This window comes from Alnus glutinosa, chromosome 14, assembly GCF_958979055.1.
Source record: "Alnus glutinosa chromosome 14, dhAlnGlut1.1, whole genome shotgun sequence".
In the NCBI taxonomy this organism is placed as follows: Eukaryota; Viridiplantae; Streptophyta; class Magnoliopsida; order Fagales; family Betulaceae; genus Alnus; species Alnus glutinosa.
The window spans coordinates 22,716,811-22,742,787 of record NC_084899.1 but is presented as its reverse complement, the minus strand read 5'-3'; the positions used below and the strand labels follow the sequence as shown (position 1 = coordinate 22,742,787).

General features: G+C 37.6%; 1 protein-coding gene and 1 long non-coding RNA gene across 2 annotated transcripts in view; both read right to left on the bottom strand.

Moving 5' to 3' along the window:
- The window catches only part of LOC133856603 (uncharacterized), a 33,196-nt gene extending 25,480 nt beyond the window's left edge, over positions 1-7,716 (bottom strand). Inside the window, exons 1-6 of the mRNA XM_062291660.1 lie at positions 7,475-7,716; positions 7,217-7,339; positions 6,873-7,030; positions 5,670-5,714; positions 5,211-5,289; positions 5,013-5,086 (exon numbers count right to left, since the gene is read on the bottom strand). Coding sequence (XP_062147644.1) covers positions 5,013-5,086; positions 5,211-5,289; positions 5,670-5,714; positions 6,873-7,030; positions 7,217-7,339; positions 7,475-7,543 — 548 coding nt within the window. The 5' untranslated portion in view covers positions 7,544-7,716. The remainder of the gene's footprint in view (positions 1-5,012; positions 5,087-5,210; positions 5,290-5,669; positions 5,715-6,872; positions 7,031-7,216; positions 7,340-7,474) is intronic.
- Positions 7,717-14,754: 7,038 nt separating this feature from the next.
- On the bottom strand, positions 14,755-25,689 carry LOC133857036 (uncharacterized). The gene is made up of 3 exons (XR_009898289.1): positions 25,612-25,689; positions 18,898-19,004; positions 14,755-14,873 (listed from the first exon to the last, which is right to left on the bottom strand). It is a non-coding gene; the product is annotated as an uncharacterized LOC133857036 (long non-coding RNA).
- Positions 25,690-25,977: the final 288 nt, after the last annotated feature.

Here is a 25,977-nt window from a genome sequence, read left to right as displayed (position 1 = left end):
TCAAACGATGAGCAACTCCCACTGGAATAGGGAAGAGAGACAAAAAAATATGTTGGCAAATACGAAATAGTACTCTTGATCAAAGTTAACCTCCCACCCTTTGATAAATACAATCTCTTCCACCCCGCCAATCTATTTTCCATCTTCTCAATAATGCGAGTCCGCATATTAGAATCCTTACACTTAGCACCCAAAGGAAGACCCAAATACTTTATAGGAAGCGAAGCCATCGTACCCAAGAATGCTAGCCAATTCCTCCACATCCCCAACCACACCTACAGAAACAATCTCGGACTTAGACAAGTTGATTTTCAGCTCCAAAACCACTTCAAAACAGAGTAGCAAGCATCTCAAATCTCGAAATTGTTCAACATTAGGCTCACAAAACATCAAGGTATCATCTGCAAATAGTAACTGAGACACAAGCATATCCTCTTGATATCTCGAGCCCATGGAGAATCCAGAAAATGAATTCTCATAGCAAATGGCTCAATGTAACCTAATACTTCAATTTTTTCCTTTGCTTCCATTTCAAGTACTGGTTCCAATTATGGTTTACAATGAACACTTTACTTCCATATAAGACAAATAAAAGATATTTTTCCATGGTCGTGTGCTATATGTGGTTTGGTAGAAATGGGGACTTTTTAATTTAGGAGAAGCCATAGTCAACCAGACCACATTTTTAAAAAAAACAAGCCACAAAACATAAAAGAGAAAAGTTAAATCATAGGCTTACAAACAAGTAATTATCCATTGCAAATACATAAATAGTTTAAAGTCCTTTTTTTTTTTAAAGTAATAAAGGTTTTATTAAAAAAAAAAAAAAAAAGAGGCGTAAGGCACCCTTAGTACACAGAAAGTATACACAGGAATTACCAAGGCAACCTACAACAAGAAAGAAAACCCAACAACCCTCAAAACCCAAACCCTCAAACCCAAAACCAATGGAAGACCTCGACCCTACACCATGTGAGCCTTGCCTTTCCCAGACCTCAAACTATCTCTGTTGATCCTTTGCTCTGTTTTGATCATTTATAGTAACCTTTCATTTGGATGGTGCGTATAAATGAATTTTACATAATTATAAATATATTTATGCTACCATCATCTGTAATCTCTCTAGTGTGCAAATTAATATATGGATGAGTATATTGACCACCAACGCCAAGTAGCTTGAAGTAGAACTATTAACACTTTGTGACAGTGGAAGTGATTGTGATAGATGCGGAAGTTGAAGATAGGAGCACAGTGCTCGAGCAATCTCTTCAAGTCTCCTTCAGTGTTGTTGGTTTCTTTCATTATGTTTAACAACTATTCTGTGTGCCAAGGAATAGCCAATACCACCCTTTGAAGGAATTTTTATTTTATTTTTTTTTCCAAAAATGGGGAATAGCTATTCAATAGGAAAGTTATTCCACATCTTAAAAGCACAAGTGTGAAACCAAAAGGAGAGTTCTGACCAACTATCTGGGCTACTTTCAAGCGTTTCTCACAGATCCAGCATGTCATCTACAAGGGTATTCTAGAGTCAGAGGTCCAATTTGTATCATTGACCAAAAGAAATACAAAGATCACTAACTTTAACAAGGATACAACAATAGGTATCATAATCACATTGCTGGACTAGAAACATATCACTTGGACAAAAATATCAAAAGATCACAATTAATTAAATAGACCTCCAAAAACTTTTTTTTTAATTAATCAAAATGTTATTAAAAGCGTAAAGCACCCCAATGTACAGATGAAGTATACAAGAGAAGCCACCTATAAAGTAGGGGCAAGAAGAACAAGAAAATCATGATAACTGATCACTACAGGAGAAACATAAGTAGCTGTCCAAAGATACAAAGTGTTGAAAAATATAGATTTCAACTCCTCCAATGTCCTCTCAAGCTCCTCAAAACACCTATCATTCATTTCCCTCAACATACACCACAAAAGGCACAAAGGCACCATTTTACAAACAACGGCATTCCAATTGTTGTCGGTGGTCCACCAACGAGTCAACCAATCAACTACTCGTCTAGGCATAACCCAAGACAACCCGAATCGTTTGAAGAAGACATTCCAAATGGCACAAGCAACCTCACAATGAAGAAGAAGATGGTCCACAGAATCCCTATTCTTTTTGCACATAACACACCAATCAACCACAATAACGTCCCACTTCCGAAGATTGTCTATGGTAAGAATCTTCCCTGGGGCTGCCAATCACACAAAGAAGGCCACCCTCAATGAAAACTTAGTCCTCCAAACACTTCTACAAGAGAAACGGATACCATCATTACAACTCATGAACCTGTAAAAGGATTTAACACCAAACAACCCTCTTTTGGAAGGGATCCACCACAGCCCGTCTTCCCCTTCCCATCTCATTCTTACTAAATACAACAACCTGTAGAACAAGGCAAAGGCATCCACCTCCAAATCCTCAGTCACTCTAGCAAAGCTCATTCCACTAAATGACCCCTCCAGAAACTTCCATATGAGCCTCAACAAGAGCATCTTTTGCGTGAGCAATACCAAATAAAACCAAAAAGGCATCCTCAAGGGCCATATCTCCATACCAAAGATCATGCCAAAACCTAAACTTAAAACCATCACCCACTTCAAATTTTGTGTGACTATAGAGCTTCCCCCAACCCCTCCTAATATTCTTCTGTAAACCCACTCCATACGCCCTAACGGGCTCATTAGAACACCACCCTCCCCACGACCTTCCATATTTAGAGTCCATCACCACTCTCCACCAAGCCCATATTGCCAAAGCCATTTACCCAAGAGAGCATAATTGAACCTCAAAAGGTTCCTAATTCCCAATCCTCCCTCAAAGATCGGCGTACATACCTTCGGTCAACTCACAAGAAGGTATTTGAACTCTTCGCCTAAACCGCCCCATAAGAAATCACATTTGAGCTTCTCAATACAATTAGCAACACTTGAAGGGGGAGAGGAAAGAGGGACATGAACTATGTAGGTAAGTTGAAAAGTATGATCTTAATAAGGGTAACCCTACCACCCTTAGACAGATACAATTGTTTCCAACTTGCCAATCGACATTCTTTTCTTCTTGATAACACCACCCCAAATATGTTTCACCTTATATGAAGCCCCTAAAAAGAAGACCAAGGTACTTCAAAGGCAAGGACGAAACACCACAACCCAAAATCCAAGTCAACAAAGCCAAATTATCAACATTTCCCACCGGAACCAATTCCAACTTAGCTAAGTTTGTCTTCAAACCTAACACAGCTTCAAATAATAAGAACAAGCTCCATAAATTACAACGACGATTTGGGTCAGCCCCACAGAAAATCAACACCAAACAGAAGATGAAAGATCAACCCTTGTCCCCACACAAAAGCTAGACAACAAACCTTCACTCACAGCAGCTGAAAACATCATAACCAACGCCTCATTCGCTAACAAATAGCAAAGGTGACAGAGAATCCCCTTGCCTCAAGCTTTGAGAACTGCTAAAGAAGCTTGTAGAAGATCTGTTCACCAAAACCAAAAACCTGCCTTGGATGAATGCATTTTGTGACTAAGATATGATCCTCTCCAACCCCATCTTAAGCACGTTCAATAGAATCTTAGCAATCATCTTATAAATGCTACCCACCAAACTAATCGGACGAAAATCCTTGGGGTCGACAACCCCTAAGATCTTAGAAATAAGGGTGAGGAACGTAGCATTAAGGCTTCTCTCAAACTTACCACTAGCATGGAACTCAAAATAGACATTCAATTTTTTTCAACACAGCCCAACAAGCTTGGAAGAATTCCATAGTGTAACCATCAAGGCCCGATGCCTTGTCTTCATTCATAGCTTTCACAACCTCCCACACCTCCCTATCCTCAAATCAACTAGCCTCAACCTCATTAATAGAATCAAAAGAAAGACCGTCCACCAAAGGCCTCCAACTACACTGCTCAATAAAACAGCTCCTTGTAAAACTAAACAATATTCTTGCTAATCTCCGAACAGTTGGTAAAAATTTTGCCATAAATCAACAAGGAGCCGATGGTGTTCCTTCCATTGGAGTTAGCCATTCTGTGAAAAAAAAAATGTGTTCTTGTCGCCCTCTCTAAGCCATAAGACCCTAGATTTTTGCCTCCAACCAACCTCTTCCATAAGAGTAGCTCTTTCTAACTCACTCACAATTTCTTCCTTCTTCAATTTCTCCTCAACGCCTAAGACTCTTTCTTCTTCAAGGACATCAAAAACATGTAGTTCTTCTAGCAAGACCTTCTTCTTCCTTCCTACATTGCCAGCTCTTCATTCCATCTCATTAAATCAGCTTCCACAGCTTTGAGTTTGCGAGCTAAAATGAAACTAAGAGAGCCTTGAAAAAGATAAAGAGTCCCACCACCATTTCACCTTGTCCACAAAACCCTCCAACTTTAGCCACATATTTTCAAATTTAAAAGGCCTATTACCCCCCTGAAAGTCACCACAATCGAGGAGGATCAAGAAGTGATCCTAGCATAGTCTAGGAACCTCCGAAAACATCAAACATAGAAACCTCGAGCTTTAATCAAGTTAATAACATATTTCGTTTTCATTCAAACCTAAAAGGTCTCAACCTATCCAAAAACACATTTAGATTGGTCTCATGGAAATCTCACAGATTGATTGGAATTCTATTGTTTGATTCGATAGCTTCTAATAGGATTTTTAAAACAAGATTAACAAGAATCCTTATGCACCAAAAATTCCTTCATATAAAATTACCTTTTTTAGTTTTTTTATAAGTAACCGAACTATCATTAAAAGCGAAAGGCGCAACACCCGGATATATAGCAAGTATACAAGAGTAACACCTAACTAGATAGAGAGAAAAAGAACAAGGAAATCGTGAAATCTATGCACCAGAAAAGTTCAAGATTTCACTCTATTTCACTTTGCAAACTAATTTATTTGTCTGTGCAAACCTACCAGATTCTAATAACATAAATACATTCACAGAACAAGAAATAAAATAACAGTGTGCAAAACTACTTACTTGAGCACATACACAAGGTCGCGTATCAAATACTTTTGCAAATACATCATAATATATGACCATGATGTAAAAATCTGCATAACAACACCCACATTTTTTACAATTGGAGAAGTTCAATTTAAGATAGAGGAAGCTATCAAATAATTAAAGGAAAAAGGAAAAAGAAATGACAACTAAAGAACACCACATGGCTTAGACCTGCTCAATAATCTCCGGCTCCCTGTCAACACCACTTTCTAGAAGAAACACTAAAGAATCAGCAATCCTTGGCAGAAAACTGGCAAAAGACCCATATACACAAGAAACAAGTCATAAATGCATGAAAATATTTAGATATGTAGATACAAGAATACCATAAGTTTGACAATGACAAAAAAAAAATTTTATTAATAAAAAAAAAAAAAAAAAAAAAAAAAAAAAAAAAACTTAAAAATTAAATTAAAAATTAAAAATTAAATAAAATAAAAATAAATAAAATAAAATAAAAGGGGAAAAAGGGGTGAGGCGTCTCAACCCCAATCTTGGCTATTTTCTTATATAAAATTTTAACACGTGAAACAAATGGTAACCAACAGAACAGCAATCTCCCCCAAGACTGGCCAGTGACCCAAAAAAAAGCCCATGAGAAAAATTAAATCCAAAAGGAAAAGAACTCACAGAACAAAATCCACCAAGAGATCTCTAGATAAAGCTGCAATTAACCTGCAAAAACAAAATTTAAACCTCTCAACATGCATGAAGTTAAGGAAACACACATAAACAACCCATAAATAAACAAAGAAAGAAAACAAAACAAAATAAACAGGTTGAAAGGGTTTCACACACAAACTGGAATCTGTTTGATCATTTATCTTAGAAGTGGTTAGAAATTCACGAGGCTTTCTACCAATGAGCTTTAGCTCAAATGGTACTTCCTCCCTTTGTAGCAAGGTGGAGGGTAAGGTCGTGAGTTCAAGTCTCACCGAGTGCATGTGTAACTTACCAATCAAAAAACAAATTTATGAAGCGTTCTAATATCAAGATACTTTCCTTCGTAAATTACTAATGGGCTACAACTCATAGTTGCTATTGAACTACCAGAATACCTTATTAGATCAAATTTCCAGAGGAAATGTTTACAACTCCTCCATCAATTACCCCATGAACGAAGTGAAACCTTAGTTAATTTGAAACTCTAAAACCAACATGCATTTATTACAGTATCAGCTACTGCTTGCAAAGATCTGCATCAGGCTTACAACCCAGATTCAACTAAAAAAAATTAGCCAGTATTCAGACATCCACATAAAAAATAAATAAATATTTTTTTTTTTTTTAAAGTAATTGCAATTTATAAAAAAAGCGTAGAGGGGCACAATCCTTATACACGGGAAGTATACAAGAGAACCCTAAAAGGGACGAACAGATAATAAATAAATATGTTGACATCACTCACTCACTCTGAACCACTTCTAATCAATTTCTGTCACATCGTGATATTAGTACAGGGATAATCAAGCAACAAAATTGTAAATTTAAGAACCAAACTACTCAGCCTGCTGAGCCAGAATTCCGCAAATCTCAATCATTTCTAAATTAATTTCCATTCAAATGTGCCCAATCAAAAAAAATAAATAAAAACCAAACAACGCTTATACTATGTGCACGTAAAAAAAAAAAAAAAAAAAAAAAAAAAAAAAAAAAAAAAAAAGAAAAGAAAAGAAAAGAAAAGAAAAGAAAAAAGGAAGAAGAAGAAGAAGAAGAAGAAAGAAAGAAAAGAATTGAAACAGAAACATTGAACAAAGAACACAAGCTTCAATATAAGTTTATCATTCAATCATAATACACACAAATATCTGAAAAGCTGTAAGGCTAGCATACCTAAGAATAGGCTCAAGAGATAGCCTTGCTTTCATTTGTAATCTAGAGAGAAGTTTCGATAATATTAACTCCTTGTGCAATAAAACCAACGGCAATGTTTGTACCAAGGGCAACATTTCCTCGTAAAACGAAATGAAATCCTCTGCAGTATTCAATTCCTGTTCGTGACAGTACAACTCAAAATTAAGCATCAGCAACATTCAGAAGAAAAAAAAATAACAAATAAAAAGAGAAAGAATAAGAAACAAAAGGCAAACATTAACAAAAAATCAGAAACTGATTGAATTTCCAATAACAACGATAACACTCCTTTGATTTCACGCGTAACTTAAACTTATGCATACCCTCCATTCCATGAGGCAGTCCCGGAAAAAGGATGACCCCTCTGAGGGATCAGCCTTCACTTTGTCGAGGTTCCGGAAGACATCGATATCAATCTCTTCTACCCTCTGAGAGAACGTCCTGAACTGGAAGGGAACAAAAAAAAACAAAGAGCATTCGAGTTTTATATTTTACACTAACGTTTCCAGCAAGAAAGAAAATTTGGCATTCAAATTGAATACGGTTTTTAGTCTCTAGGGGTTTAGGGTTTAAGGCCTTACAACAAAACGGCGGCGGCCCGGGGATTTGTTAAGTGACTTCACCGCCTGTGCATGCGATGGCGTCGCCATTGCTTAGGGTTTCGCTCAACTCAAGCTCCTCTTCTTCTTCTTCCAGAGAGAGAGAGAGAGAAAGAGAGGGGGTGAGGGAGCTCGGTGGAACGTTGGAGGAGTGAAGAGGTGTACCGCCTTGAAAAGGTTTTGGGTTACTTGTGGAGCTTGTAGGGTTGAGTCTGGACCGGGTTAATTTCGGGCCGGACTGATTGGGTTGGTGCAGCGATAGAAGCGAAAAAACCCCCGCCTTGCTTCGGATCATGTTAAAGACTACACTTTATTCAATAAAGCTATAAGTAAGACAAATATAAAGACAATGGGGAGTGCTACACATCCCAAATTTTTTTTCTAAAATTTGGTTCCCAAATGATGTGTCACAATCTCATGTGATTTATCATTTTGAAAAATGTGTCATCATTTCATGAGATGATGACACATCATTTGGGAACCACTTTTGGGGATAAAAATTTGGAAAGTAGAGCATTTCCCAAAGACAATAGTCATCCTTCTGGCATTACTCTACCTTATTTCCTTAATAAGTTGTATTAGTATATTTGATTTTTATTTCTTTAATATGTTATTTTTAAGATCATTCACATTAATCTCTTCAAAATTTATCTAAATTTAAATATAAAAATATACTTTAGTTGATTTATTTAGCCTCTTTTCAAAGCCACTAACCATCAAACTCATTAAATATTTATGTACTTTAACTAAATATCATATTTTATTGAAGAACCCTACTTTTGTACTATTTGCGTTAAAAATTTTCTGTAGTTGAGAGGGAAGAAAATTTATAAAAGAAACAAAACATTAAAAAATCTTTAACTTTAGTTATTTTTTTACCTTTTTCATTTTACTCCAAAGCCAAATTTAACAGTGAATAGAAAGTTTGTTAGATGATGTATTTTGTAAGTTTTGTTAAAATTTTAGAGAAAAGCTATAAGTAGAAAGTTCATTGTGTATGCTCCTATAGCATTACTTGTGAAACAAAGCAAATTATATAATTTTGGAAAACTTCACTTAAGGTGCATTTAACATTGCAATTTCGTAGACACAAGTACAATTTTAAACTAAATTTAAAAAATGAATCAATTGTAATTGCATTTTTAAAAAATTGTGATTTGAAAATCGTAACCTCCGCCACCAAATCCATCCATGTCAAAACTTCGTAGACATACTATTTTTATTTTATATTTTATATTTTTATAGATAAATGAAGAGAAATTACTACTAAAAATAACAAACTATGACTGGGCAACTTAAACAAACACAATAAAAAAACAGACAGAAGGATGCAGTGCATTAAATGAATAACGTGAGCCTATTTATTATTTGCACGAATGCCAAAAACTCAAGCTGCCAATAAAGGTGGTTAAATGTGTGTATATAGTCTTGATGGACCCTACCCAAACACCTATCAGGTAACAACTGCAATGAACATAGAGAAGATACATAAAACAAAAAGCCAAAAAATACAAATGTGGTAAAATAAAAACAACACAGCATCAGTAAGGAGGAGGAACTGGGGCCGGGAGTCGCCGATACTGGCGCATGAAGACAACACGGTTGCACTGGAAAACCTCTCTCCAGCAGAAGACTGAAAGCTACTGCAAACAACCGACAACAGAGGCCAAGGAAAGTGGAGAGGAGAAACATAGCCACCACGCGCCGATAGGTGAGAATCATTTGTTGGCACATGCAAGTCATGCTCTGGTGCGTGGGGTCATGGCTAATGTCGACGAAGGCAGAAGATGACGGGAAACACGATGGAAATGCGCGTGTCGTGTTGAATTTGGAGGAAGAGCGTAGATTTAGCCTCGAATACTTCGGCCCGAGATCCTAACCAAATTCGGCGGAAGACACGATAGATGAGGAAGATAGCTTATGAGAGCTGGGTTGATATTAAATAAAGTAGATAAAATGCTTCCAAATAGGCGGATAGGGTTAGAGAAAACCCTAACAAGATGGGAGCCTCGAAAGATGTGCTAGCATAGAGGGAAAGGAGGAGAGAAGAAGAAAGGGGTGAGGAGTTCCGTTGTGTTTCTTTTAAGAGAAAGAGAATTTTGGGATAGATGGACAGAGTTTTTGTCTACTCTAACATACTTTTTCGGTCACCTATCAAACCCCTCCTACGTTTCCAGTGCATTTTGAAGCATGGAACGCCCTAATCATCTGCCCATATTTCATCAACAGCATCTCGAGCGCTCCATCAAAAAATAATACAGAACGCACTGTCATTGTCAAGGCACGGGGTTTCATTGGGACATAGGAATACTTCTCGGTGTGTTTTCACAAACACAGTCAGTTCGACTAGGCAGTGAAGATCCCCTAGCCACTGCGCGATCTACTTGTGTTTACCGAAATTGCGTGCTGTTGCAATCACCTGGTTTGTATCCAGAAGGGGAGTGGCCTGGCTTTTATCCCGAACGAGAGGAAGAAATGGTGATTTGGAACCCATCGCCTCTCAGGTCCTCCATCGCTATTTGCCTTTCAAAAGTAAAAGATTTCTTATGCGCGAGGAATCAAAATGGAGCGTGATCTAATAACGAATATGATGGTAATTTTAATAACATAGTATTTTTAGAGAGACAAAAAAAGTTCCCACATATCGGCTAGAGGAGCATATAAATCTGGGTGTTTTCAGCTTAAATTATTTTTGTGTTCCGGTCTAATCGGACGTGGCAAGTTATTATTGGATGGCATATGTCCCTATATAAGATATTCTCTCTCTCATTTGCATATAATCTAGACAACAAATTTGTTTGGATAAAAATTTTCTGCAAATTAACTATGACCCGCTAATAAGAATGACATATATTATTTGATATGTGAAAAGTACGTATTATTTTAATAACATGTATTTCTTATATGTTTTTTTTAATAATATTGATAAAAAAAAATGTAATTTTCAAATATTTAAATAATATATGTCACTCTTATGCGTTGAAAATTTTCAACGAACCAGTTTTTCTGTCCGTAACCGGATATGTTTGGAAAATTGGTACACCATTCACCCACAATCTCCTTGAAGCGGTCCAAAACTAATTCGAGAACGAGAAAATCAGACTCAATCGTCCCAAACACACACCAACAGAATACGCCTTTGCCACATCACAGGGCCCAGCTCGACACCGCTTCCAATCCTCTCTCTCTCTCTCTCTCTCTCTCTCTCTCTCTCTCTCTCTCTCTCTCTCTCTCTCTTCCTTGTGCAAGCAAGGATGCTCTCGCTCTCCACAATTCCTAATGCGACCACCACGGTCGCACCACGCTCGTGAACTCGCTGAGCTCAGTCCCTCTTTGTTATGGGGGGGTCTCTAAAAATGGAAGCTTGAAGAAGAATAGTGGAGGAGAGAGAAATGTTTGGTCTTTGGAGTGGTTCGGGTAGATGCAAAGGAGTTCGAGTAGATCTCAACACGTGGCTAAGAGGGTGGTGATCTCTAGGGGTGTGGAACAACTGGACAGCAAGTTTGGGGAGTCCAAAACGGTGCGTGGAGGACTTAGTCAACCCTGCGTTTTGTGCTTTAGCTGTGTCGTTTTGAGGAGCTTCCCTGTGCTGCGTTTTATGTTTTAATTCATACGTTTTGGTGATAGTTTTGTAGGCCAATATATAAGGCCCTTTTAACAGTAATTAGGTCATCTTAGTTGAGTGAAACACTATTCATTGGAGCCTAGCAACCTCGAATTGTGCCATTTATGTTATTTTTCTCATATTAATTAATACAATATCTCCCAAACCACCGATTGTATTTATTATCTACTCTTTTCCTTCATAAATTCACCCCAGCAGTAACATACCTGTTACAATTGGTATCAGAGCACCGGTCCTTAGCATATGAAAACCAGAGGCGCTATGGCAGAGGAAACCCAACAATTGAAGGAGCTAAAGGGACAGGTTCAACAGCTACAGGCTGATATGGTTACTAAGGCTAACCTGACTCTTTTACGGGCTGAAGCCCGGGCAGATCTACAGACAGCAATGCAACAGAATCAGGTGGGAATTAGGCAGATGATTCAGGCCATGTTAAGTAGCCATGTGGGATTCAATGGCGAGAGGCAGGAGCAAGGGGGCTCCTCAGGATCAGGGGGCGGTAGACAGAATTATGAGGAACATTCGGGTCACGCCCACCATAATTTCAGTAGTGGGGAAAACACGAACCAAGATGGGTTTGGGTTTGAAGATGGGTTTAAGCCCAAAACGGTCAGACCGAAATTTTTGAGGTTTGACGGTGAGGACCCAGAAACATGGTGTTGCCGAGCTTAACAGTTCTTCGACCACTATGGCACACCCGATGCATAGTGACTTAACCTTTCCTCTTTTCACATGGAGGGTAGGGCAATGGTGTGGTTCCAGGAGCTGAAGGTGAGCCAAAGGATCAACAGCTGGGAGGAATTTGTGCGGGCTGTCCAAATTCGGTTCGGACCAGGTGCCTACGACCACCCCATGGAGACCCTTTCAAAGTTAAAGCAAGAGGGTTCGTTAGAAGACTATAAAAAAAAGTTTGACGCTCTGGCTCTTAAGGTCCATAGGCTACCCGAGGAGCATAAGCTTAGCTACTTCCTTGGAGGATTGAAGGACGAGATACGACTTCCGGTCAGAATGTTCCACCCGAAGAGCCTGGTGGACGCATATTCTCTTGCCAGGATCCAAGAGGAACATGTGCTCAATTCCACTAAGAGTGTGCGGTCGGTTTGGAGGTCGACTCAACTAACCCAGTCACAGCGTGGGTTCAACGATGATCTACCCATAGGGATGGCTAAGGGCAGTAACCTTAACCCTCCTAAGGGTAACCAACTTGGGCTGCCCAGACAAAATGCCTGGCCACCGCCCAGATTGGGACAGGCTCGGGAAGGTGGCCATAACCCGGGCTAAGCCTTGGTCCCGGTCCAAAAAGTCACCCAAGCCCAAATGGAGGAACGAAGGAGGAAGGGGCTATGTTACTCATGCGACGCAAAATGGCAAAGGGGACATATTTGCCAAGCCCCTAAGCTTTTCCTCATTGAGGTGACGGAGAAGGTAGGAGAAGTCAAGCAGACTGCCGAGGCTACTGCAGAGGAAGATCTCGGGGAGTCAAGCTCAGCTCAAGATTAGTTGAGTGAAGTGACACTCAAACAACTTACTACTGAGCTCCAAAAAATAAAGGAAATAATATTGAGCAACCTATTATCAGCTCCAATAACATTTCCTCTTGAAAAGCCAAGCTACGTGAGCTCAACTGACATTAAGCTTTATAGAAAGCACGTTTGAGATCATTCGTAAGATAAACCAACCAAACTTGAGAAACCAACTACATGGCTCAAATAAGTATATTTTATAGGCCCTCTAAAAGAGAGGTCTAAAAAAATATATCAGTATATTTTATGGCTCACCATAAAACTTTCGTCCATTATGAATATGAACAATGGAAATAAGCAGCGATAAGAGGCGACTTAAATGCAAAATGCACCCATTAGTTACAGAGTCATTAATTTTCTGATATAAGCATTTCGAGATAAAGTCCAACTCCTTCGGCTCTATCTCCTCACACAGTCTTCAAAATGCAGTAATCACAACTTCAACAACAGAGTCTGAACCTGCAGGGGGAGGAGAGAGAGACTTAGACAAAAATATAACCACGAACTTCTTAAGGTATCATTCCATAGAGTAAGCCAACCATTGACCTACGGATTTTAACAAACAAGTTAACGCACAATACTTAAACTAACAAGTGAAGACCCAGAAAAATTATGAAACAGCTGAGAGGATTCAAAAAACCCAGCAAAATCACTTAATAGAGGAAGTCCAATCAATCGAAGAATTTTAAATAACGTGGCCAAAACTAATACTAATTCCTTTTTTTCTTTTTCTTTTTCTTTTTTTAATTTTCCTTGTTCCACTCATAAAACATAAGCTCTCATCCTCACTACACTATATAAAATGTGACATACAAGTGATAAAAACATTATGCCCCACTAAACACACTTAATTCTCATGTTGTTTTACAAACTCTCAATTATGATCTTGTTATATATATATATATATCCTAATAACATATTGGAGACTATCTACAGTACCCTTCCTGGACCCTGAGACGGACACTATCACTAAAGTGCAGGATGTAGTAATTTGTACCCACAACAATACACTCATTTCATGCATGCGAGTCCAGCTAAATTTTCTTCTCCAGGACCATTTTGTGCTAGAGCTTCATTATCGCAATGATTTGCTATTTTTCATCCTCATGGTTTTTTACAAGTAATCATAATATTAAAAAGAGCGCATCTCAGGTACAAAGAAAGTATACAACAGATACACCTATATTGCTATAGAGAGAGTAGTTTCTCATACTTTCCCATCAAAATGTACATCAATAACCTCTCTGGTTATCAATACACAATCTATCAAATTATAAAATCTTTATGAGGTCCATCCTATCTCTCATGGACCATTATTATTTTCCAAGTTTGTTCAAACTATTTTGGCTTCAAATGCCAAAAATCCAATTGCCCAAATTTCATATGTAAATCTTAACTCAATTGGACTCAAATAAACCTAAATCTCAATTATTAGGGGTCAGATCTATAAATCGTTTATCAACTACTAGGAGTTGGCAACATGTATCTTTTTCGACTATTCTATCCTATTTAAAATAATGCTCTCCACCTCTCATTGATCATGTACTCTTTAACTACTTCCATCCATGTTATTTGAACCCATTACCTCTTTTCCACATCACTCATTCTTATTGTTGCAAAAGTGGATCTTCATCACATATGGCCAACCATTTTAAGCGAGTCCATCTAATCATCATCACTGCCACCTCCATCTTTGAACAAACATCTTCATTCTTTATTATATATTTTCTAGTATTTCCACTTATCAATCTTAACATGCTTATTTTAGTTACGCTTGTCTTGTTAACCTGTTTATACTAGTCCAACATTGTGTGGCATAAATTATGATTGGTCTTTAAACATAACCTCAGAAGAATAAAAAGTCCTCAAATATAACATAAGTGATCGTTTCTATACGTGTTTGTTTATAATATTACATCATACATTGTTAGAGTTTTACTAAGATCACATCATATTCAGATAAAAAAATATTAAAAAAGCTTGTAATAAGAATCTCATGTGATTCAAAATATATATAAACTAGCAATGAATACATAAATGAAATGCATGTAAAAAATGTTCACATGACCAATACCAAGTATCGTACTGTCCATCAGTAATCATAATACTCGCTCTGCTTTTGAGTGGAACCTTGATGAGGCCCCTCTCAAAACATAAAAAAGTAGAGTGCTAGCACCAAATTTTATGGCAGGTAATGGTTTCTTCATGACTTCAATCATTATCTTTTTAATACCTGCTCAAAAGCCATCACAAATTTATCAGTTCATCTTCAAAATAACTGACGTCCAATAGAGCACAGCTTGGCTATGCTATACATCAATAATTTAAGGGCACCTAATCAATCCACAAAAGTCAAAGAACAAAAGATAATATAAACAGAGGAGATACAAAAATTCAATTCAGAAGCATACACGAGATAAAAACATGGCAAATGGGGTTCCAGTTTTTTCTTGACAAAAAATGAAAGAACAAAAATATTCAGTAGACAGATATAGAAAGTAAAAGAGAAAGCACTCAAATGGAAGGTTTAATACATACAGGAATGAAACGAATCAAGAGATAGAGAAAGATTCACATAAATTGAGAGAGAGAGAGAGAGAGAGGATGGGGGGACATTTTTATATAATAATGTAAGCAATGAATTGATACTGATCAGATGTGAGCTAGTCGAGTTGTGTAGGGGAAAAAGGGCGGTTGGATGCGAATGGGTGTTTACAGTGAAGTATAAGGCCAATGGATCAATGGAAAGATATAAGGCTAGATTGGTCACTAAAGGCTTTATTCATACATATGGGATAGACTACAAGGAGAACTTTGCTCCCAATAGCAAAAATGAATTCCATCCAAGTCCTCCTTTCCTTGGCAACAAATTAGATTGGCCACTTCAGTAGCTTCATGTTAAAAATGCATTTCTTCATTGAGATTTAAAGGAAGAGATTTACATGGAACTCCCTCTTGTTCCCAAATTCTCCTCAACCAAAGGTAAAGTTTACAAATTGAAGAAGGCCTTAAATGGGTAAAACAGTCTCTACGGGCTTGGATTGAGAGATTCTCCTGAGCTATGCAAAGATTTGGCAATAACCAAAGTTAGGCAGGTCATACACTATTCACCAAACATTCTATACAGGGAAAGGTAACTGCATTGATTGTTCATGTCGATGATATTGTGTTGACTGGAAAAGATAATGAGGAAATACAGAGATTGAAAAAACATTTGGCCAGCGAATTTGAGATAAAAGACTTTGGCAATTTGAAATACTTCTTGGGCATTAAAGTAGCGAGATCAAGACATTGTATTTTCCTCTCGCAATGGAAATATGTTTGTTAGGGATAAAATCAACCCTAGAGACACGTGGATTCAAAGACATCTCGGAGTTATGTCTCGGACATTTGTTCCGCCCAGCAAAGAAAGATCGTCTAGGTATAAAGACGTCTCGGACATATAAAGACGTCTCGGTCTTCACATTCCAGGCTGCGGTATATAAAATATCCCGGGATCTCCTAGTCTGAACGGAGCAAACATATCTCGGGTATTTGTGTCTCGGAGTAATAACGCTTCGGGGTAATAGCGCCTCGGGGTAATAACGCCTCGGTGTAATATCGATTCAGCGCGACAACATCTCGGCCTTACACAACCCTGTTATGGTGCGGCGATACCCTGAGATCTCCAAGTCGGAGCAAACATATCTCGGGTATCATCACCTCGGAGGTTGGCTGAAGTGTGCCGCAGTTGTCTTAGAATGCGATGAGGATAGAATCCCAGAAGATCAGGGATAAACCACAATTCCATAATTAATGGGATAAGATAGTTATTGATACGGAATCAAGTTTGAAGAGGTACAAACGCAATCAACTTCGGACTCTACAATCCCATTCGAATTCCCTGAAGATATGGTTAAAGTTCAACTAAGCTAGGACTCAAACTCCTAATCCAACTAGGTGTCAAGAATTCTGGTAAGATTGCAAATCTGGTAAGACTGCAAGTCCAGCCTATAAATACGACAGCCGCACCAGGTATGAAATCACGGATTCTCTACGCTCTTGAGATTAAGATTGAGAATACTCTGCAGAAAATTGATTTAAACTGACTTAGGCATCGGAGTGGGCGTACTCGGCACCCCCGACGAGCTGTTTGTTCTTTTTGCAGGATTGAGGTAGTAGATCAGAACCCAGCAGCGAATCACTAGGAGACACGTCACCATACCGAAAACTGTACCAACAATGTTCATATTTAAGGAAACGAGGATGCTCAATTGTAAGATTGCTGAAAATCCAATAGAGCCGAATAAAAAGTTAAAAGAAAGTGATGGGAGTTCTCTGGTGGATAAAGGCAAGTACCAACGATTGCTTGGCAGGTTAATATATTTGTCACACACTCGTCCAGACATTGCCTATGCAGTAAGTGTAGTGAGCTAGTTTATGCATTTGCCCTAGAAGTCACATATGGAAGCAGTTTACATAATACTTTGATATTTGAAGTCTTCTCCAGGGAAAGGGTTATTGTTTGCCCGTCATGATCATCTAAAAGTAGAAGGCTATACGGACGCAGATTGGGCTAGGTGAGTCAAAGATCATAGATCAACCTTGGGATATTACACTCTTGTACGAGAAAGTCAAATTACCTGGGGGTAGTAAGAAAAAGTCAGCGGTTGCTAGATCTAGTGCAGAAGCTAAATTCCAAGCCATGGTCCATGGGATATGTGAGTTATTATGGTTGAAGATTCTACTGAAAGAACTTGGATATGATTGCAGAGAGTCTATGAGCCTATACCATGACAATAAGGCCACGATTAATATTGCTCATAATCCAGCTCAACATGATCGAACTATACACATTGAAATTGATAGACATTTCATCAAGGAAAAAATGTGTGCATGATTGATTTGTATACCGTATGTGAAGTCAGGTGTACACTTTCCAAAAATTTTAACGAAGAAGTGTCTAGTATTGTTCTTCATTCAGCCTTGTGCAAGCTGGTCATGCGAGATATCTTCACCTCAGCTTGAGGGGGAGTGTTGAAGATATGCAACATATGTAAAGACTTGATTTCCTTTCCATATATGTTCCCATTTAATGTGATTCCATAGTTGTGTGTGTTTTTTCTCATATAAACAAGCTTCAATGTATCATTCGAAATTTGAGAAATAATTATTATTCCTTCTTGTCTTTCATCACATATGTAGAGACTGATTAAGGTTTACTGCTTATATTGATACTAAAAAGCTCTCATAATTGAACATATGTAGAGACTTGTTAATGTTTACTGCTTATATTCTTGCTTTTAGAATAACGCTCAAGGTACTTAATTTTTTTTAACATGCCTACCACAATTTTGTTATGCTATTGATAAATACATACCTCAAAGAATACAATCCAATTAAATATATACCATAAAGAATACAATCCAGTTCTAACAAAGTAATCGAGATGCTCATAGTGAAGTTGGTAATAGTTGTGGTAGCACTGACAAAAAGGGTGTGGGAAACAGGCTGGAAAAGTTGTAACAAGATATCTTATATATTGTGATAACCTAATCATCATCTAACTAATTGGAACTTGGTTTGGTACCCTATTTAATTATTGGGGGTTTAAGCGTGAGAAAACTGAGCATTTTCAATCAAGCATTGTGGGGAAAATGGTAGGACAATTGGTGCTGAAGAGAATTAGTTTTGGAAACATGCATGGGGCAAGTGGACCTCATATTTGGTTAGGAGGTCTCATGTGTGTCATTTCTGGAGTAGTACAAGGGTAGGCTGGGTGAGTATTTCAGGTTATATTAAATATGTATTTGGAGATGGTAAAAGTGTGTTTTTGGCATGATGAATGGTGCGACACTGTCCTAAAAGAGTTATTTCCTGATTCATTTCTGATTGTTGACGAGAAAGATGTTTTTGTCCATTCTTGTTTGGATTTCTCGGAGGATGGGAGGGTCTATTCTCAGAATCTCAGGTTCATTGTTACATTCAATATGAATCCCTCAAGTAATTCAATGAAATTGCAAACATATAGTTCTCTATCGTTTATTTATCCACAAAACAATGAAATTGTGATTACTAAAACATGGTATAAGTCCTCACCAATTGAAGACAGAACTAAATACTTGCTCATTTCACAAAACCAAAATCTTCCAATGATTACAAAAATAATAGTAATAACCGGGAAAAGTAAAAGAATGGAAACAGATTCTAGTTATTATTTATCCCTTCCTTTCCATGTCTATAAGGCACAAACATAAGACAATAAGGCATGTCCATACCATCCTGTAGCTGCTCATCTTGTGCATTCCTAAGCAAGAAAGATGTTGCCTCTGCCATAAATTCTTGGACATAATCCTTGGGATAAAATCTTAGTTTTACCGTAACCCTTAAAAATTTGAGAAAAATACATAAGTAAACAAGTTTTCATGTGTATGTGTGTGAGTAAATGCGTAAGGAAGACTCTAGTATCTAACTACTAGTCTACTACAGTGATACAAATGATATTTACAAGGACACTGAGAAAATCTAAATAAAACGTATCAGCTAAGAAGTAACCATAACAGGATAAACATGTATATCTTAGACATTAATGTATAATTCCTTTCTTTTTTTGATAAGTAAAGTAAATTTCAAAAAAACGCATAGGGATGCAATCCAAAGTACATTGGATGTATACATGATACCCTTAATTCAAAGAGAGAAGCACAGAAATCTAAAAAATCAGACTAAGATCAGTCAGACATTGACTGTAGCGTCACTCTCCACGTAAATAAGGTTTGTATCACCAACTTCTTCAAATTAATCAAACAAGTTTCACAATCTTCAAAATTATGTGCATTCTATTCCTTCCATAGACACAACAAACACAACGAAGCCATTCTCCAAATCGGCACTAACAACCAATTGCCCCTTTGACCCCTCAAACTCCCCAACATCTCTATCATCGATCGAGGCATAACCTACACAACACCAAACAGTTGCAAAATCGTACTCCACAATTCTGTAGCAATCCTACAATGAAGGAGCAAATGATCAATGGACTCTCCACAATTCTTACACATATAACATCACTCCATCACAATAATATTCATCTTGTGTAAATTATCCAAAGTTAGACTTCTCCCTAAAGTCGTCGTCCATATAAAGAAAGTCATTCTTAGAGGAACTTTAACTTTCCAAATACTGTTCTAAGAAAAAGAATAGTGTATAGGACTGGATAAAACCTTGTAGGAAGACTTCACTTCAAATTATTTCCTTCTCGAAGGAATCCAACAAATTTTATCCTCTCCTTCAAACCTTACTTTAATAGAATACAACTCAAAAAATCTAGAGACCACTTCCACCTCCGAATCTTGTATAGGTCGAGTAAACAAAAAAAAAAAAAAAAAAATTATGACAAGGAACCCCTCCAGGAGATCGAGTAAACAAAATGTTCCACAGAATGTTACCATTTTGTCTATCCATATTCTCCACCACCCATGTATCCTTACCACACACAATAGTAAACAATTATGGAAAAATAAGCTTTAAAGGTAATTCCCCACACCACACACTATGTCAAAACAAGACTTTAGAACCATCTCCGACCTCAAAACTCATATGAACCGCAAAAACATCTCAAACCCTCCTAATACATTTCCACACTCACACTCCAAAAGAACCCCCAACTTCCTTAGAACACCAACCACCCCTCGTACTACCATATTTAATATCAACCACCTTTCTCCAAAGAGTATCCATTTCCATAGCAAACCGCCATAGCCACTTACCCAGCAAAGCTCTATTAAATTGAATCATATTTCTCACACCTAACCCCTCCAAAACCTTCGAATAACAAATCTTAAACCAATTAACCAGATGAAATTTAAACTCATATCCAATACCTCCCCAAGGGAAATCCCTCTAAAGTTTTTTCAAACGATGTGCCACTCCCACTGGAATAGAGAAGATGGACAAAAAATATGTTGGCAAATTCGAAATAGTACTCTTGATCAAAGTTAACCTCCCACCCTTTGATAAATACAATCTCTTCCACCCCGCCATCTATTTTCCATCTTCTCAATAATACGAGTCAACATATTTTTGTTTCCATCTTCTCAATAATACGAGTCCACATATTAGAATCCTTATACTTAGCACCCAAAGGAAGACCCAAATACTTTATAGAAGCGAAGCCACATCCTACCCAAGAATGCTAGCCAATTCCTCAACATCCCCTACCATACCTACAGAAACAATCTCGGACTTAGACAAGTTGATTTTCAGCTCCAAAACCACTTCAAAACAGAGTAGCAAGCATCTCAAATCTCGAAATTGTTCAACATTAGGCTCACAAAACATCAAGGTATCATCTGCAAATAGTAAATGAGACACAAGCATATCCTCTTGATATCTCGAGCCCACAGAGAATCTAGAAATTCACCCACTTATATACTTTATTGGTCTTTTGTACATAAATTCTCATAGCAAATGGCTCAATGTAACCTAATACTTCAATTTTTTCCTTTGCTTCCATTTCAAGTACCGGTTCCAATTATGGTTTACAGTGAACACTTTACTACCATATAAGACAAATAAAAGATAATTTTCCATGGTCGTGTGCTATATGTGGTTTGGTAGAAAAGTGGGACTTTTTAATTTAGGAGAAGCCATAGTCAGCCAGACCACATTTAAAAAAAAAAACAAGCCACAAAACATAAAAGAGAAAAGTTAAATCATAGGCTTACAAACAAGTAATTATCCATTGCTGATACATAAATAGTTTAAAGTCTTTTTTTTTTTTATAAGTAATAAAGGTTTTATTAAAAAAAAATAAAATGCGTAAGGCGCCCTTAAGTACAAAAAGTATACACAGGAATTACCAAGGCAACCTACAACAAGAAAGAAAGCCCAACAACCCTCAAAACCCAAACCCTTAAACCCAAAATCAATGGAAGACCTCGACCCTACACCATGTGAGCCTTGCCTTTCCCAGACCTCAAACTATCTCTGTTGATCCTTTGCTCTGTTTTGATCTTTTATAGTAACCTTTCATTTGGATGGTGCGTATAAATGAATTTTACATAATTATAAATATATTTATGCTACCATCATCTGTAATCTTTGTGGTGTGCAAATTAATATATGGATGAGTATATTGACCACCAACGCCAAGTAGCTTGAAGTAGAACTATTAACACTTTGTGACAGTGGAAGTGATTATGATAGATGCAGAAGTTGAAGATAGGAGCACAGTGCTCGAGCAATCTCACCAAGTCTCCTTCAGTGTTGTTGGTTTCTTTCATTATGTTTAACAACTATTCTGTGTGCCAAGGAATAGCCAATACCACCCATCTGAAGGAATTTTATTTTATTTTATTTTCCAAAAATGGGGAATAGCTATTCATTAGGAAAGTTATTCCACATCTTAAAAGCACAAGTGTGAAACCAAAAGAAGAGTTCTGACCAACTATCTAGGCTACTTTCAAGCGTTTCTCAAAGATCCAACATGTCATCTACAAGGGTATTCTGGAGTCAGAGGTCCAATTTGTATCATTGACCAAAAGAAATACAAAGATCACTAACTTTAACAAGGATACAACAATAGGTATCATAATCACATTGCTGGACTAGAAACATATTACCTGGACAAAAATATCAAAAGATCACAATCAATTAAATAGACCTCCAAAAACCTTTTTTTTTTTAATTAATCAAAATGTTATTAAAAGCACAAAACACCCCAATGTCCAGATGAAGTATACAAGAGAAGCCACCTAGAAAGTAGGGGCAAGAAGAACAAGAAAATCCTGATAACTAATCACTACAGGAGAAACATAAGTAGCTGTCCAAAGATACAAAGTGTTGAAAAATATAGATTTCAACTCCTCCAAGGTCCTCTCGAGCTCCTAAAAACACCTATCATTCATTTCCCTCAACATACACCACAAAAGGCACAAAGGCACCGGTTTGCAAACAACGGCATTCCAATTGTTGTCGGCAGTCCACCAACGAGTCAACCAATCACCTACTCGTCTAGGCATAACCCAAGACAACCCGAATCATTTGAAGAAGACATTCCAAATTGCACAAGCAACCTCACAATGAAGAAGAAGATGGTCCACAGAATCCTAATTCTTTTTGCACATAACATACCAATCAACCACAATAACGTGCCACTTCCGAAGATTGTCTATGGTAAGGATCTTCCCTGGGGCTGCTGATCACACAAAGAAGGCCACCCTTAATGAAAACTTAGTCCTCCAAACACTTCTACAAGAGAAACGGATACCATCATTACAACTCATGACACTGTAAAAGGATTTAACACCAAACAACCCTATTTTGGAAGGGATCCACCACAACCCGTCTTCCCCTTCCCGTCTCATTCTTACTAAATACAACAACCTGTAGAACAAGGCAAAGGCATCCACCTCTAAATCCTCAGTCACTCTAGCAAAACTTGCATTCCACTAAATGACCCCTCCATAAACTTCCATATGAGCCTTAACAAGAGCATTTTTTGCGCGAGCAATACCAAATAAAACCAAAAAGGCATCCTTAAGGGCCATATCTCCATACCAAAGATCATGCCAAAACCTAAACTTAAAAACATCACCCACTTCAAATTTTGTGTGACAATAGAGCTTCCCCCAACCTCTCGTAATATTATTCCGTAAACCCACTCCATGCGCCCTAACGGGCTCATTAGAACACCACCCTCCCCATAACCTTCCATATTTAGAGTTCATCACCACTCTCCACCAAGCCCATATTGCCAAAGCCATTTACCCAAGAGAGCATAATTGAACCTCAAAAGGTTCCTAATTCCCAATCCTCCCTCAAAGATCGGCGTACATACCTTCGGTCAACTCACAAGAAGGTATTTGAACTCTTCGCCTAAACCGCCCCATAAGAAATCACATTTGAGCTTCTCAATACAATTAGCAACACTCGAAGGGGGAGAGGAAAGAGGGATATGAACTATGTAGGTAAGTTGGAAAATATGCTCTTAATAAGGGTAACCCTACCACCCATAGACAAATACAATTTGTTTCCAACTTGCCAATCGACATTCTTTTCTTCTTGATAACACCACCTCAAATATGTTTCACCTTATATGAAGCCCCCAAAAGAAGACAAAGGTACTTCAAAGGCAAGGACGAAACACCATGACCCAAAATCCAAGTCAACCAAGCCAAATTATCAACATTTCCCACTGGAACCAATTCCGACTTAGCTAAGTTTGTCTTCAAACATAACACAGCTTCAAATAATAAGAACAAGATCCGTAAATTACAACGACAATTTGGGTCAGCCCCACAGAAAATCAAAATGTCATCACTGAATAGAAGATGAAAGATTAAAAGCTAGATAACAAACCTTCACTCACAGCAGCTGAAAACATCATAACCAACACCTCATTCTCTAACAAATAACAAAGGTGACAGAGAATCCCCTTGCCTCAAGCTTTGAGAACTGCTAAAGAAGCTTGTAGAAGATCTGTTCACCAAAACCAAAAACATGCCTTGGATGAATGCATTTTGTGACTAAGATATGATCCTCTCCAACCCCATCTTAAGCCCGTTCAATAGAATCTTAGCAATCATCTTATAAATGCTACCCACCAAACTGATCGGACGAAAATCCTTGGGGTCGACAACCCCTAAGATCTTAGAAATAAGGGTGAGGAACGTAGCATTATGGCTTCTCTCAAACTTACCACTAGCATGGAACTCAAAATAGACATTCAATTTTTTTCAACACAGCCCAACAAGCTTGGAAGAATTCCATAGTGTAACCATCAAGGCCCGATGCCTTGTCTTCATTCATAGCTTTCACAACCTCCCACACTTCCCTATCCTCAAACCAACTGGCCTCAACTTCATCAATAGAATCTAAAGAAAGACCGCCCACCAAAGGCCTCCAACTACACTGCTCAGTAAAACAACCCTTTATAAAACTAAACAATGTTCTCGCTGATCTCTGAACGGTTGGTAAAAATTTTGCCATAAATCAACAACGAGTCAATGGTGTTCCTTCTATTGGAGTTAGCCATTCTGTGAAAAAAAATGTGTTCTTGTCGCCCTCTCTAAGCCATAAGACCCTAGATTTATGCCTCCAACCAACCTCTTCCATAAGAGTAGCTCTTTCTAACTCACTCACAATTTCTTCCTTATTCAATTTCTCCTCACAACGCTTAAGACTCTTTCTTCTTCAAGGACATCAAAAACATGTAGTTCTTCTAGCAGGACCTTCTTCTTCCTTTCTACATTGTCAGCTCTTCATTCCATCTCATTAAATCAGCTTTTAAAGCTTTGAGTTTGCGAGCTAAAATGAAACTAAGAGAGCCTTGAAAAAGATAAAGAGTCCCGCCACTGTTTCACCTTGTCCACAAAACCCTCCAACTTTAGCCACATATTTTCAAATTTAAAGGGCCTACTACCCCCCTGAAAGTCACCACAATCGAGGAGGATCAGGAAGTGATCCTAGCATAGTCTAGGAACCTCCAAAAACATCAAACATAGAAACCTCGAGCTTTAATCAAGTTAATAACATATTTCTTTTTCATTCAAATCTAAAAGGTCTCAGCCTATCCAAAAACACATTTAGATTGGTCTCACAGAAATCTCACAGATTGATTGGAATTATATTGTTTGATTCGATAGCTTCTAATAGGATTTTTAAAGCAAGATTAACAAGAATCCTTATGCACCAAAAATTCCTTGATATAAAATTACATTTTTTATTTTATTTTTATAAGTAACCGAACTATCATTAAAAACAAAAGGCGCAACACCCGGATACATAGCAAGTATACAAGAGAAACACCTAACTAGAAAGAGAGAAAAAGAACAAGGAAATCGTGAAATCTAAGCACCAGGAAAGTTCAAGATTTCACTCAATTTCACTTTGCAAACTAATTTATTTGTCTGTGCAAACCTACCAGATTCTAATAACATAAATACATTAACAGAACAAGAAATAAAATAACAGTGTGCAAAACTACTTACTTGAGCACATACACAAGGTCACGTATCAAATACTTCTACAAATACATCATAATATATGACCATGATGTAAAAATCTGCATAACAACACCCACATTTTTTACAATTTGAGAAGTTCAATTTAAGATAGAGGAAGCTATCAAAAAATTGAAGGAAAAAGGAAAAAGAAATGACAACTAAAGAACACCACACGGCTTAGACCTGCTCAATAATCTCCGGCTCCCTGTCAACACCACTTTCTAGAAGAAACACTAAAGAATCAGCAATCCTTGGCAGAAAACTGGCAAAAGACCCAAATACACAAGAAACAAGTCATTAATGCATGAAAATATTTAGATATGTAGATACAAGAATATTGATTATTTACAT